The following is a 16,005-nucleotide window of genomic DNA, read 5'->3' as shown; positions in this document are numbered from 1 at the left end:
CCCGTTTTATCCCATTCAAACTCTACATTATGAAGCAAGATGATCATAATATGTGATTTTTAGCTTGTATATATCAGTTTGTGCATCGGAAACTGTATTTTTACACAAAACGAGAACAAACTAGAGCACATTCCACGGAATCTAGATGATTATGTTGAATTTGGCACCATAAGGGTGTAGGTGTAAGAAAAAATCATATTTGAGGGGGATAGATGTAATTATCCAAACAAGAGGGGGGTTTTTGTAATTTGACCATACCTCAGGGGGGTGTTTGTAATTTACCCTATATTTTATATTTTATAGTCGGGCAAACGAAGCAGAAATACCCGACAAGAAAGTAAACAATGGCACGATGCAACGAAATTTGTAACAGATCTCTGTTCCCACAGAAAATGACACTATTCACAACTTCGACCCTCGAAATTAATCCGATCAAAATGTCGACCGCATGAGGAAATCGCGAATTATTACAGTCATCTCGAATTGAACGAAGGAAAAGACGTACATAAATCAGAAATTTAAATTAAAAAGAAATTGAATATCGAAAGAACTTATTACATAAACGAGGAATGGTCGCATTAAGAACTCATAATACTTCTTCTCCCAGCAGAGCATCAGTACTCAAGCTGCTTTTCCTTGCTGTCGTGTCGTAAATAAAAAAACGATGAAATTAATTTACTGATTATTTTCCAATTAAACTATTTAAAGAAAATTATATAACCGAATTAGATTTAAGTGCAAATGTTTGTGCTTACTCGTTTCTCTTCTTCCAACCGAGCCTTGATGAAGGAGTACATTGCAACTCCAAATATTGCAATGGAAGTACCGATACCAGTTTGCAACGAGATCTTATTACCTGCAAAAGTTTAAATCAAATCGATTAAACCTCTAATTACATCATTAATAAATAAACATCCAAATTAAAAACATTAAAAAAAATCGTCGATAAAATATATATTAACCGAAGGCCAAGATTGAGAAGCCGATGACAAAGACACGTTTCAACACATTCCCAACAGCATGGGTGAGTGGGGCCACTCTCTCGAGTGTGTTCGTTGCAAGCTGGGATTAAAAGAAGATTAATTAATAATTAGATTCGGATTTCGTAATTAATTTTTAATCGACCACGGTCAGATTTAAGTACCTGATTGTAGAGATGGTAAAACATTCCAACCCAGAAAAGATCAGTGATGAACTTTGTCAAGCCCACTTTAGCAATTGCATCACTAAACCCATATTTCAATAGTTGAGGCCCTTCAATCTGTGTAATTAATAATTATAAATTAAAAAAAAAAATTAAGTAAGATGAAAAAAGTAGAAACTGTAGAAAACGAACTTGAGGGAGGATTGAAACTAGGAACTCACAATTAAGGCAGGAGGAATACAGACGATGAGAGCGATAATCGAAATGTAAGCATACAAGTTGGTGCTGTCCATATCAGTCTGCAAAAGAAATAAGCATCCGATTAGTAAGAAATAAAACGAACATTATTTCAATACGGCAAATATCGAGAAAAATAAAAAATTAGCAATCACTTAACCATAGCTTTCTTGGAATATATGCTCCTGTAAGTGAACGAGATGTTGGAAATCATAGCGCTGACGAAGCCCAGCCAATTGAATGACAGCTCGGTTAACGATGCCATCGACACACCTGTACTCGGATTTTAACCGTTAAAAAAACCCGCAAAAATTGTTGTCTGGTTACAGATCGTGGAACTCAATAGTCATATCCAAGATTTTTTTAGTAATTCAAAAAGAACAAAAAAATCGAAGAAAATATTCGAGAAATCCTACTGAAACTCTATGCTAAATTGATTTTTATTGATTTAACAAAAAAATTCCAAGAAAATTTGAGAAACCCTTCGGAAACTCTACTCTATATTGGTTTAGTTGATTTAAGAATTAAGATATGATATGAAAGAAATAAAGTAAATTAAATTGGGAATGTGAGAGGATTACCGATGACAACTGGAGCCAATGATAGCCATAGAGTTATCGGAATGGATTGCCCGAGAACGAATTGTGAAGCCGCAGCATTGAAGAAAGGCTCGAGTGCTGAAAAAAAAAATTAGAGCATTTTTAAAGAAAATAATTATTCCTAAATCGTATGAAAAAAAATAAAAATATATTCACCTTTGATGGTGTGAGTGAACGAGACTGCAACTGCAGCGAAAGAAACGTTGCTAGTTACGTGGCCCAAAGCATGGCAAGCAGCCACCGGGATTAGCAGCTTCAACAGGTTCGAATCAATCGGCTAAAAGCAGAACAAATAAATGTCGGGATTAAATTATTGGATCAACGTATTCACTCGGAACTTGCGTATATATGAAATGCCAGTCGATTGAAATATGAACGGCTAACGATATATTAACTAACAAATCGTACAAAATTGTTATCGGAACAATTACATTATTGTTGCAACAAATCGATATTTAAATTGCGGATCGGAAAAAAAAAACTTACGGCTCGTTTCGGGAGGCTGACGGACCAGCTCAGCAAGCAGTAGACAACACCAACAAACAAATGTATGACCGATACGAAACTGCACGAAGACGATTAACAGATTTTAATTAATTGTTTTAATTTAATAGTTAATTATGCAGAATTAATTAATTAGTATTGAGGGTTTGATTGATTGATTGATTGCTTACTAGGGATAAGGGAAGTAATTGTAGATCTTCTTGTTGAGGATGTTGAAAATCACGTTCAGGAAATACCTGCAAACAGCAGGGGTAAATAAGTAATTTCAAGTAAGCTTCTCTCTCTCTCTGTAAGTGTGATGAAATGAAACGTACCACATGAAGAAGAAGAACCCGGTGACGAGGGCAGGGTATTTCTCGAGGAACCCGACTTTGGCGCCCCTGCGAAAACAAGAGAAAACGGGTAAGGGTTTCGAAAACGGGTCGGGTGACCGATCGGATATCATGAAAACGGACCTCACCCGGAGGAATCGCTACTGCCGGCCGGCGAAGAAGCGGCGGCGAGGCAAGGGCGGAGGTTGTCCCTCTTCTTCACCGGAGAACAAAATGCGGTCGCCACGGGAGAAGCTTCCAGGAGGATCGCGGGGCGGAGCTGCCTTCCGCATATCAGGTTCCCGCCGTCGCTGAGTTTTCCGGTGAGCCTCACCGTGGGGAAGCTGCTGTTTCCGGCGAGCCTCGCCGCGGGCTTCGAGGGGAGTGAGAGGCCGCGGATGGTGGCGCCGGTGAGAACGCGAGACTCCATTGCCGGAATTTTGGGGAGGGGAGAAGAGAAGTGGTGGAGAGAGAGAGAAGAGAGAGAAGAGAGTGAGCAGTGAGTACTCCGGTGTTCCTATGCAGAGGAATTAACGTGCGCCGGAAAGGTTAACTTGCACGGGAAATGGGAGGACTGTTTTTAAGTGGTTTTTATGAGGTGATGAAATGAGCGGTCCACATTGAATTGGATTTTTAATCTTCTCACGGATATTGTGCTTCGCGGGATTTTTTTTTTTTTTTTTTTTTTTTTTTATTATTATTATTATTATTATTTTCTTTTAGATAAATGGGATAATATGTATTTTTTGGTATTATTTTTTTCTTTTGTGTCTTATGTTTTTTGATATATTGAATGTTATTTTTCGATAAATTAGAGGCCATACATGTAATTACAATCAAAAGTTCATTGATTAAGTAATTACACTTTTTTAATTTTTCTGCATTATCTCTATATAATCACTTCAATATAAAAATAAGATTATTTAAATTTACTGTCTAAATTACACAACGTTTTTTTTTTTTTCTGCAATTTTGTATTTTATAATTTCTGAAATTTGATTTAGATTAAAATAATATATAAAAAAAAATCCTGCAAGTTTTCTTGTTTTGTAAATTAAATGTATGTGAGGTGCATTTATAAAATAAAATAAAATGGATTAAATGAAAAGAAAATTGGGATAGTAAATCAAAATTGGGATAGGCAAAATGAAGTGGAATTGGGAATTATTAGATCAAGAAATCAGAAGTGGGGCAAGGTAGTCTTATCTTATCCATGATCAGGATTCAATTGAGAGGTCTGTGAGGAAGAACTTGTCTTGTCCAATGCCTGCAATCCAATTCCTCTACATCCTTATCATTTTTTTTCCTCAAATATCTTTCCTATTTATTTAGGTATCTATATTTATTTATTTATTTAGTTTTCCTTGTCTTGTACCAATAATGTTTTAGATGAGGGATATTCCATTATTTTATTTCACTATGTTCTAATTTCTACAAATTTAGAATCTTATTTTCATTTCAGTAGGGGTGGAAAATGAAATGCAGTTTCAGATTTTCGATTTTTTTTTTTGGATTGGAATTGGATTATTCCAATTTTCGGTTTGATTTTAAATTTTCAGAAATTCCGAATTTGTTTTCCTAAAGTTACACTAAAAATATCAAAAGTATTACGTATTTCATGTTGCAAAAAATTGGAATTTTCCGAATTCGGTCAATTTCGATCAGAAAAATTCCGATTTTTGGAGCGATTTTTTGTCTTCATAAATTCCGATTTGCGATTTGAACTCGTACTTTTTACGAAATAGTCCAAGGCCCAATTTGGTAGGAATGAACTTTAGACATGGGCCTCAGTCTTACTCGATAACATAAATTGGGCCACTAAAATGAGTTAAATATTTAGACACCCAATCCAATTCGGAAATTGTAGGCCCAAAAAATTACTTTTGTTGACAAGTGACATTTTGAAAATCAATCGGTTTGATCGAGTTTCGATTGTCGGTGTGATGATGTCGGTCTAGACTTGCTTGCGTTGGTCTTTATCTCCCGTCAGAATCTCGGTTGGACAACGTTCCTGCAACGTCCGACCGCATTTAATGGGCTATGTTAAACGAGTGTTATCTCGTCGTTCAAATCCCCAATTCGAGGTCATACCATAGGTTCTAGAGTTCTGTGTCTTCACCTCGTGTTGCTGCGCGACGTAATCGTAACAGGAATATACCATGACATCATCATTTACGGTTCCTCATGCTCTTAAGAGGCTTGAGCCTACCGCTTTGGGCTTCACTGGACTGCCCTTTCTGAGTTTTTACGAGTGATTTATATTGTCATTATACACGAGGCCCATATGCGCGACGTAGTCCATATCATTGTTTTTATTTTGAATTAATTTGGCTGCAAATAGGAGATTGGGTGATTGATTTAATTGCATGATTATTATAAGTTGACTAACATGATACAATAATTAGCCCCATGATTATTGCCTTAATGAGAGATGCTTTGGGATTAAAGTGAGGTATTAGGTAAAGATTAAGAAATGAAAGCTGATTGATTCGTCCTCACTGTTCCACGTGACCCTCAATTGGACTCCATGCCACCAAGAAATATTAAATTTTATTTTTTTAACTTCTTGATAATAATATATATATATACTCATAAATTATTATTATTAATGAAAAAATATCACATTTAAAAATATAAAGTATGTAATTTATAGTTAACAAATCTGCGATAAATGTAATTAAAAGTGAAGGTGGTGGGATGGGTAGGAAGTTGGTTGAAGGATAAGATGACAATGATGAAAGTGGCTATCTTTTTGAAACAATTTATGTACTTGCTATTTAAAAACTCTTATCCTTTTCTTTTAATTGTTATAAATCTCGTACATTGGGTTTTTTTTGCTCTGAAAATTTAAATATATGATAATTAAATTGTATTAAAACAAATTATAATCGGTGTGTAAGAAAGAGAAGGAGTTAAAAGAACAAACTATGCAAACAAATTAGGATTTTACTGGCGAATTGGCAAATTTGATTTGCTACGAAACCCATTAAAAAAAACAAAAGATATGGAATAGAAGAAGAAAAGAATACTTATAATTAATTAAAAATATCACGAATATACCGTTAGAGCTTTTTAGATTGAACTATCGTTTCTTACTTTTATATATAAAAAAGATATAAAAGTTTGCTATTTGCATAAGAGTTTACAAAAGAGCTAATAATTGGGTCCCACAAAGATCTTACAATCTTGAAATACTAATTAGCATCTAACTAACATGTAATTAGGACTAATCATCATTGGATTAAGTTAGAATGTGGCCGCTTTAGTCCTTTTTTAATGGATCACTAGTGGCTTCAAGTTGGCTTAAGAAAAGATTTCTTTAATTAAATTATAAAAATAATAATGAATTACAAAATTACCCTTGAGATTAAAATTCTGATTTTTCTGTGACGTTATATATGTTGCAAATATTAATTAATTTATTTTACACGACAATGATGTATTATTAGTAGGAAATATTTAGCAGGTGTATTAATCAGTGTTTGGGCATGGTAAAGAAATGATTATGAGATGCAATCGTGATTGAGTAAAATCAAAGCAAATCTATAAAACCAAAGGATTTTTATTCACTAATTTTGTGCCTTGGTTTAACTATATGTTGACTCTGTTGATTTGGTCAACTTCCCAGCATGCAGTAATGAGACAGCAAGAAACTATTATTACCACATATTAACTATGTCTTCAATTACTATGTCTCTGGTCATAGAGTCAGGTCTAAAAGACAATAACAGCAAATGATATCTCTTATAAGTATTTATTTGGGTAAATCTCCTGCAGTAAAATTAAATTATAAAAAAACTTTTATATTTGGATAATTACAAATTACTCATTAATTATGAATTTTCTTACACATTCACCCATATGATGTTAAATCCAACATCATCTTCTGGTTCAGTAGAATGTTCTCTAGCTTGTACTGCTCGTTTTTTTTGCAAAAATGCAGTTCCTGATGCAACACAATCTGATATTTACAAGTCGAGAACACATCTTATGATCATCTTGTTTCAAATCAAAATGTGGAGTTCTAATGGGGTAAAACGTGTACAAACTTGACTCAACATAATCTATAATCTACAAGATTCCACTAATTTTGAATCGTAAAACGTTAAAGTAGACGTGTAAAAAAATTTATAGTGAATGGATAATCGTAATAATCCAAAAGAGAGGGGCTTTTTCGTAAATTTAACCAATAATAATGGGACTTCCTTAATAAAATATAGTACTTTGTTAAAGATGGGCCCACTTTAGACAAGGCTGAATATCAGCTTTCATAGCCACAGTAATTAATTCATGTTAAAGCAGCAGTAGTACTATCTGAGATCCGACATCATTAAATTCTCCAAACATTCACTAAAATCTACAAACATTAATTATACCTGGCTTTCATCAAATCAAATGTGTTCTTGCTTTTTCAGTTCATCGTTATTATCACATCTGTTCACTTGTCTAACTTCAAGGACACACAATTCTTCCATCTACACATATATATATATATATATATGGATTTAAATAATTAAAGCAAGTAATATTACCGTCCACCACAGCATTAGAAAAATGCTCGACCTTCGTCTCCGTCTAATGCTCCTACTCATCGTTCTCATTTCTCCTCATCATATTGGTTGCATCAACAAAGAAGGATTATACCTCCAGATAGCCAAGCTCGGGTTCGACGACCCAAACGGGGTCCTCTCCGACTGGGACCCACGCGACGAGACCCCATGCAAATGGAACGGCGTCGTTTGCGACTCCGACTCCAACTCCGCCTCCGCCTCCGTCATCTCCCTCGACCTCTCCAGCTCCAGCCTCTCCGGCCCCTTCCCTTCCATCCTATGCCGCCTCAAAAGCATTTCCTACATTTCTCTCTACGACAACCTCGTCAACTCCACCCTCACCGAAGAAGCCCTCGCCACGTGTCGCGAACTGGAGCACCTTGATTTGGCGCAAAATTACCTAACCGGTGTTCTCCCCCGCACACTAGCGGATCTCCCGAACTTGAAGTACCTTGATTTGACCGGGAACAACTTTTCCGGTGACATCCCCGATAATTACGGAGCTTTCCGGAAACTCGAAGTGCTTTCATTGGTGGAGAATTTGCTGGGAGGGGCAATTCCGTCTTTTCTCGGGAATATTTCGACGTTGAAGCAGTTGAATCTCTCTTACAACCCGTTTTACCCGGGTCGGATCCCGCCGGAGCTCGGTAATCTCACCAAACTCGAGGTTTTGTGGCTGACGGAGACTAATTTAGTTGGTGAAATCCCTGACTCGTTGGGTCGGCTCGGCAGACTCACTGATTTGGACGTGGCGTACAACTCATTGACCGGTCAAATTCCGAGCTCGCTCACTGGGTTGACTGGTGCGGTTCAGCTGGAGATGTACAATAACTCGTTGACCGGTCAACTGCCGGAGAACGGGTGGTTGAATATGACGTCATTGCGGCGGTTCGACGCGTCCACGAACCGATTGACCGGGCCGATCCCGGCCGAGTTGTGTGAGTTGCCGCTCGAGTCGCTCAATCTGTACGAGAATAATTTGGGGGGTGAATTACCCGCCGGCGTTGCCAATTCTCCCAATTTGTACGAGTTAAAGCTTTTCCGGAATCAGTTATCGGGGAATTTACCGCCGGATCTCGGTAAGAACTCGCCGTTGCAGTGGATTGATGTTTCGACAAACAACTTCTCCGGCCAAATACCGGAGAATCTGTGTTCCAATGGAGCTCTAGAGGAGCTGTTACTGATCGAAAATTCGTTCTCCGGCGAAATTCCGGCAAGTCTAGGTGAATGCCGGAGCTTGTTGCGAGTGAGGTTAGGGCACAACAGATTCTCCGGTGAATTGCCGGCGGGATTTTGGGGACTCCCTCGCGTGTCATTACTTGAGCTAGCTGGCAATTCATTTTCCGGTGGAATCGCAAAAACCATTGCCGGCGCGTCCAATTTATCTCAATTGATTTTGTCCGGCAACAATTTTTCCGGCGCTCTGCCGCCGGAGATAGGGTTTCTGAACAGTTTATTGGAGTTTTCAGGTAATAACAATAATTTTTCTGGTTTTTTACCTGGTAGTATAGTGAATCTAGGGCAACTAGTAAAGCTTGATCTTCATCACAACGCGTTTTCCGGTGGAGTTCCGAACGGAATTCATTCTTGGAAGAAGCTAAACGAGCTGAATTTAGCGAATAATTACTTTTCAGGCGAAATTCCGAACGAAATTGGGGATTTACCTGTTCTAAATTATCTCGATTTATCGGAAAATCGATTCTCGGGTAAAATCCCAATCGGGATTCAGAATTTGAAGCTCAATCAGCTGAATTTATCGTATAACAATCTCACCGGCGATATTCCGCCCTTGTATTCGAAAGGGTTGTACAAAGACAGCTTCTTGGGAAATCCAGGTTTATCTAATGGGAGAAGGGAAATCAAGAAAATGGGGTACATTTGGTTCTTGAAATCAATTTTCGTGCTTTGTGGATTAGTACTTTTACTCGGCATAATCGGGTTGTACTTCAAGTTCGAGAAAATCAAGAAAATCAAAAAGACCAACGATCAATCGAAGTGGACGATAACGTCATTCCACAAATTGGGATTCAACGAGAGCGAAATAATGGATGCTCTCGATGAAGATAATGTGATCGGAAGTGGGTCGTCGGGTAAGGTTTACAAGGTTGTTTTGAGTCATGGTAATTTGGCCGTTGCTGTCAAAAAGCTATGGGAGAAATCGGAATTTCCGGACAAGGGTAACGGCGGTAATTTTGATGCTGAGGTCGAGACGTTGGGGAAGATTAGGCACAAGAATATCGTAAAATTGTGGTGTTCTTGTACTAAAAGGGATTCTAAGCTTTTGGTTTACGAGTACATGCCTAATGGTAGTTTAGGCGATTTTCTTCACGGTACGAAAAGGGGTTTATTGGATTGGCCGATGAGGCTCAAGATAGCAATGGATGCTGCTGAGGGGCTATCGTACTTGCACCATGATTGTGACCCTCCGATTGTTCATAGAGATGTGAAATCGAATAACATATTATTGGATTCCGAATTCGGGGCAAGAATTGCGGATTTCGGTTTAGCAAAGATGGTCGATTCGAAATCCATGTCCTTTATTGCAGGGTCTTGCGGCTACATCGCGCCAGGTTAGGTTCTCGAAAAAAATATTCTATTTACTAAAAAATACGAAATTCTTGATTGCAAAATTACATTTTTATTTACTTATTTTTATTAAATCGCAGAATATGCTTACACGCTTCGGGTGAACGAAAAGAGTGATATATACAGTTTCGGTGTAGTGATTCTCGAGCTGATTAGTGGGAAACTTCCGGTGGATCCGGAGTTTGGCGAGACGAAGGATTTGGTGAAATGGGTGTTTTCGACATTGGATAAGGAGGGATTAGAGAGTGTGATTGATCCAAAACTCGATTATTGTTTCAAGGATGAAATATGCCGAGCCCTCAACGTAGGCTTACTGTGCACCAGCGCACTCCCGATTAATCGGCCTTCTATGAGACGAGTTGTGAAGATGATGCAAGAAATAGCCGGTATAAACGAGGTGAAAAATGTCGACAAAGACGGTAAACTAACGCCTTATTACTACGAAGATGCTTCTAACGATCAAGAAAGTGTGGTGTGATCGATTCATTACACGTATTTTTTCCATCTTTTTTGTCATTCACATGTAATTTCAATGTTTTGTTTACAACTATTCGAACCCGACCCGGACCCGAAACCGAACGCTCCAAATTATGGGTCGGTTTCGGGTCTCCCAATTGTCCATCCCCACCAAATTGTGGCCCTCATGATCTCATGCAAGTATAATCAAAATTCATAAATATAATTAATTTTGTAAAATTAAATATTTTAAACTCTAAATAATGTGCATTTTATTAATTTCATTTATTTTCTTAATAATATTTATTCTAATGAAAACAAAAATTATTGGTAGTTATCCAGATTGTCATGCAATTTCCATGCACAAAAGCCACATGACGCATAATAGCTTCTCAAAAAGCCAGTCCTCTTTTTGGCTTCTAACCAAAAAAGCTTCAAATTAAAGCCACAAATAACTTCGAAAACAAACACTTTCAATGTGAACTATAAAATGATTATGAATTTTGCATTTTTCCAATTGATGGAAGAATATAAATATAGGTAATGACGTCATTATTTTGTAGATCCAACCGAACTTATACGTCATGTATGAAAATTAAGAGTAAATTACGGTCACCCAGTGAGTTAAAATCAAATTACGAAAAACAAGTTTCAAAAGAGAATGTAGAGTCGTCGAAATCAAATGACCTTAAAAAACTAGGGTAAATTACAACCGCCCCCTTGAAGTAAAGTCTATTTACGAAAAACCCCTCAATTTTCCATAATTACACCCACCACTGCAATTTGTAGTTTTGTTACATTAACACCCTTTTATAATTACAGTTTGGTGGTTGTGATTTAGCCAAAAAAGACTATTAATTAAGTAAAATGGTAGTTAAAAATATTTCTCTTCATTCTTAATTCATAACAAAGAAACAACAAATTTATAGGTGTATTATATATATTGAGTACATATTGAAGCAATATATGCCTTGCTTGCAAGAAGAATTGTACTCCAAGAAATAATACATACATACACTAGTACAAAAATACATATATAATATGATATGACTAATTGGGCCAACCCAATGGGCCTCCAATTTCTTTACCTACTGGGCCACAAGCCCAATATCGAAGACCACTATCATCGAGGCCCAATCACCTTCAAGTAAGGTTTGGGCCCGACAATCTCAACTAAGCTATAAATAAAGGTCTGAACTCATTCCTTAAGGTACGTCCTATTAACTGAGCAATACTACAATACGTATTCTCTGGACTATTTCTACTATCAGCACGTCTGACTTGAGCGTCGGAGGGGTTTCCGCCGGATCAACCCCCGGCTTAGTTCATGTGTTCTATGATCGCAGGTACCTCAGGATCATCAAGTTGTCAAGCTACTGATCTGCTTTGCTCTCCCAGTTCATTTTCTACACTACCCTAGGTGAGCTATATTTTAGCATCATCATTTTGGCGCCGTCTGTGGGAACGATGCAAACCAGATCACGTAGCCATCAAGATCCTCCTGAGGCGTCTGCTCGGAGAGAAAATGACACAGCTAACAACCTCCCAGTCCGTGGAGGCTCTGGCTTGCCACCTCCTCCACGTGCCGCGGATCCGCCTCGCGAGGTTCAGGTGATCCCCCCTCGGGACCCACCACTCGCCGATCCGCCACTCCCTGCTCCTCGAACGGTTCAAATAACCGAGGATGCGCTCCAGCGCATGATAGCAGAAGCCTCAACTCGCGCCGCCACAGAGGCCGTGACCCAATACATCGCCACGATGGGAGCAAATGCTCCCAACGCGATACCAGCACCTTATCCACCTGTGGAGCCACCTATGGCACCACCGCCAGTCCAGAACCAAATAAGTGTCTCCTCCTCTACTTCGGACCCACGGTCCCGAATGCAACAATCTACTCATCGCCAAGATGCACGAACTGAGCGACGAAACCCACGTTCACCTTCAAGAGGCAACACCTCTCACCAACGAGCTCCTCCATACAATGGTGGAGAGGTTGAAATTAGCAGTCAGCTATCTCGCTCAAATCACCTTCCCCACATAGGTAATACCATTGGTGGAAGGACAATACCTCCAATAAGGCACAATCCCTTCACTGTCGCAATAATCAATGAGATACTCCCCCAACGGGTAAAGGTCTCGAGTCTACCGCAGTTCGATGGAACTGGTGACCCACAGGAGCACCTTGAAAAGTTCTACTCCATGGCAGATCTATATGGCCCAACTGATGCGGTAATGTGCAAGATGTTTCGCACAACGCTCTCCGAACGAGCGTTGAGCTGGTTCAACTCCTTGCCCACTGGGTCGATTGAAGCTCTCTCCCAACTAACAGATCGCTTCACCCACCATTTCGCTATCAACAAAGAGTACGCAAAGACTCCCGCGTACCTCTTCACTATCACCCAGAGAGAGGGCGAGACCCTCCGCAACTACATTCAACGATTTGTAGAGGCATCTCACAAAGTTCCTAACGTGGGAGGAAGCATGCTCGCTGGAATCATTCAACAAAACTTGAAGGAAGGTAGATTCAAAGAATCTATTGCAGGAAGACCTCCAACCACTCTGGAAGAGTTACTAAGTCGCGCTGAGAAACACGTGCGTATCGAAGAGGCTTCGACCCTCCCTCATCCCAAGAGGAAAAGAGATGAAGATTACTTCAACACCCGGCGACGAGATGGCCGACGACAATCGTCAACATCTCATTGATAATCTCCTTATACTTCCAATGATGTCAATGACACTTGGAGTCTATCGAGCCCATAACATTGTTCGTGATCACATCATCCTAAACTGGGAGGCTATCATACCTTACAGATGATACATCCCCTCACCTCTCGACATCAATTGAACGAAACACTTACATCATCTACTTAGTACAAGTTTATTTATTTCGAGCGATTCGCTCCCTACTTGTTTATGTACCTTCGCCTCAAGTAGGCTCGAAGCTTCACATTTTCAATCAATGAATAAAGCTAGTTATTTTCTTTACTCTCGGTGTTATCGCTCTTTCAACACATAATTATTAGCTCAAGTCAACATAAAATCTGGGGGTTTATAGTGCCCCCAAAATATTTCGTTCACCAAGGGTTATCGACCCCATGGAGGCCTACCTTCGCCCCCTCGAACGGTTCAGATAACCGAAGAGGACCTTCAGCGTATGATCGCCGAACCTTTAACAAGATCAAATTCTACTTGCTCCTCTAACAGTTCAAATAACCGATAAGGACCTTCAGCGTACGACCGCGAAAGTTTCAACTCGTGTTGCCACTGAAGCAAGGGCACAACCGTGCGCATCCACCTCAGACCCTAGGTCTCGAGCGCCTCATTCTAGAGTAGGGGGTTATCTCATCCCATGGTGGGCAGCACCCTTACCTTTCAACCCCAAGTGGGTGCACATCTCATCTCAAGAGACGAGTATAATCTCCCTACTCAAAAAATAGAACATCCCCATCCCATGGCGGGCATCACCCTTACTTTTCAACCCCAAGTGGGTGCACGTCTCATCTCAAGAGACGAGTATAATCTCCCTACTTAAAAAGTAGAACATCTCCAAAGGGGTGAACATCAACCACCTAAAAATAAAATAAAATAAAAAAAAAAAGAAGAAGAAGAAAAAACAAGAAGATGAAGAAAAAAGAAACAAGAAGAAAAAGAAGAAGATGAAGAAAAAAAAAAAACGATGAAGAACAAAGAAACAAGAAAAACAATAAGAAGAAAAAAGAAGAAGAAATAAAGAAGAAAAAAAAAAGAAGAAGAAGAATTAGAAGAACAAGAAACAAAGAAGAAAGAAGCAGGAAAAAAAAAATAAAAAAAAAAAATGAGTTGCATCGCGGCCCCGCTACCCAGCAGCCCGCTAGCGCGCGCCCCTGCTCCCCGACACACACGCGCGCCGCGCCCCTGCTCCCCGACACGCGCGCGCGCGCGCCCCCGCTCCCCCACAAGCGCGCGCGCGCGCCCCGCTTCACGACACGCGCGCGCGCGCCTTGCTCCCCGCTTCCCCATCGCGCGCGCGCGCCCTGCTCCCTGACACGCGCGCGGGCCCCTGTTCCCCGACACGCGCGCGCGCGCCCCCGCTCCCCGACACTCGCGCGCGCGCGCGCCCCGCTTCACGACACGCGCGCGCGCGCGCCTTGCTCCCTGCTTCCCCATCGCGCGCGCGCGCCCTGCTCCTTGACACGCGCGCGCGCCCCCTGCTCCCCGACACGCGCGCGCGAGCGCGCCCTGCTCCCCTACATGCGCGCGCGCGCGCCCCGCGCCCCGACACACGTGCCGCGCCCCGTTTACCTTGCCGCGTGCGCGCCCCGCTCCCCTTACCGCGCGCGCCTTGCGCCCTGCTCCCCAGGTCGCCAGCACGCCCGCGCCCTGCTCCCCGCGCACTCAGCACACCTGTGCCTCGCGCCCCCCATCAGGAGCGCGCTCTACGCCAAAAAAAAAAAAAAAAAAACTAAAAAAATAATAATAAATAAAAAAAAAGGAGAATGAATAATAATATATTTATTATCATTATTCCACGACAATGATTAACACAAAATTACAGCACCAATCTACTCCTATCGATACTACAAATCCGTTGCAAGGCAACTCCCACGTGCAACCACCTCGCTCGATAATAAGACTCGCTGCAAGACAACTCCCACGAGGAGACAACTCGCTCAGAGCAACCTCAATCCGCACGCTCCTCAATCGCGCGTCATCCAATGCTCCTACAACTTCGCTGCAAGACAACTCTCTCGAAGAGACAACTCGCTCGCAATGCACTACATAATCGCAAGCTCAAGTTAGCACGATTACAACCCTAGAAACACTTAGAGATATTATGAGAATCTATATAGCCTGGCCAGCTTGATTACTCAAAATTTATCTACTTGTTTTCGAGGGGTCCTTCATTAAAACGTGGCCACGGTCCAAACATACTTACGACCCACGAGGTCTAACAAGGGGCACGATCCCCATAAAAAAAAAAAAAAAAAAAAAAAACTCTTGAGAGCCTGATCCCCTCCTCAAGTACATCACGCACAAGGCTATATGTAAACACATACAAGCAACGCATCAAAACATTGACAATGTCGATAAATAACAACTCCCACGAGGAGAATACTAGCTCCGTGCTACTACATTATCGCGAGACAACTCCCACGAGGAGATAGCTCGATCAACTCTATTACCCCACGACGAGACAACTCCCACGAGGAGATTACTTGATCCGTGCTACCACATTATCGCGAGACAACTCCCATGAGGAGATAACTCGATCAACTATATTACCCCGCGACGAGACAACTCCCACAATGAGATAATTCGCTACTACATCGTCGCGGGACAACACCGATGACTCAAATAACTTACATAGCGACAACTTGGTCGCGCTACGCGCCAACGCGCATTCACGCCCCTCCGACACACGCTCTAACGCATTTTCGCACACCATTAGGCCATACGCCAACGATCGACTTCTACAATTTTTACTCTCGACACGATTTGAGACCCATCACAACATGGCCCCCACATCGACTCGAGAGTGGGGGGCTTAATGATATGACTAATTGGGCCAACCCAATGGGCCTCCAATTTCTTTACCTACTGGGCCACGAGCCCAATATCGAAGACCACTATCATCGAGG

At 40.8% G+C, this 16,005-nt stretch overlaps 2 protein-coding genes across 2 annotated transcripts; one reads left to right on the top strand and one right to left on the bottom strand.

The window, feature by feature from the left end:
* Nucleotides 1-363: 363 nt before the first annotated feature.
* On the bottom strand, nt 364-3,549 carry APE2 (Glucose-6-phosphate/phosphate translocator-like protein). The gene is made up of 12 exons (XM_012974878.2): nt 2,945-3,549; nt 2,799-2,864; nt 2,655-2,720; nt 2,467-2,545; nt 2,137-2,257; nt 1,963-2,058; nt 1,542-1,654; nt 1,366-1,443; nt 1,145-1,261; nt 963-1,062; nt 756-856; nt 364-639 (listed from the first exon to the last, which is right to left on the bottom strand). Exons 1-12 carry the CDS (start codon nt 3,223-3,225, stop codon nt 622-624), a joined length of 1,236 nt encoding a protein of 411 aa, XP_012830332.1. The 5' UTR covers nt 3,226-3,549; the 3' UTR covers nt 364-621.
* A 3,564-nt stretch (nt 3,550-7,113) lies between these two features.
* LOC105951444 (receptor-like protein kinase HSL1) lies at nt 7,114-10,632 on the top strand. Its single transcript, XM_088822080.1, has 2 exons — nt 7,114-9,915; nt 10,012-10,632. The coding sequence occupies exons 1-2, from the start codon at nt 7,350-7,352 to the stop codon at nt 10,407-10,409; spliced, it is 2,964 nt and encodes a 987-aa protein (XP_088678206.1). The 5' UTR covers nt 7,114-7,349; the 3' UTR covers nt 10,410-10,632.
* The last annotated feature ends 5,373 nt before the right edge of the window (nt 10,633-16,005 follow it).

Source organism: Erythranthe guttata, chromosome 8, assembly GCF_056151865.1.
Source record: "Erythranthe guttata isolate IM_541 chromosome 8, IM_541, whole genome shotgun sequence".
NCBI classification, from domain to species: domain Eukaryota; kingdom Viridiplantae; phylum Streptophyta; class Magnoliopsida; order Lamiales; family Phrymaceae; genus Erythranthe; species Erythranthe guttata.
Note: the sequence above shows the minus strand (reverse complement) of the source record. Positions and strands in the feature narration are given on the sequence as shown.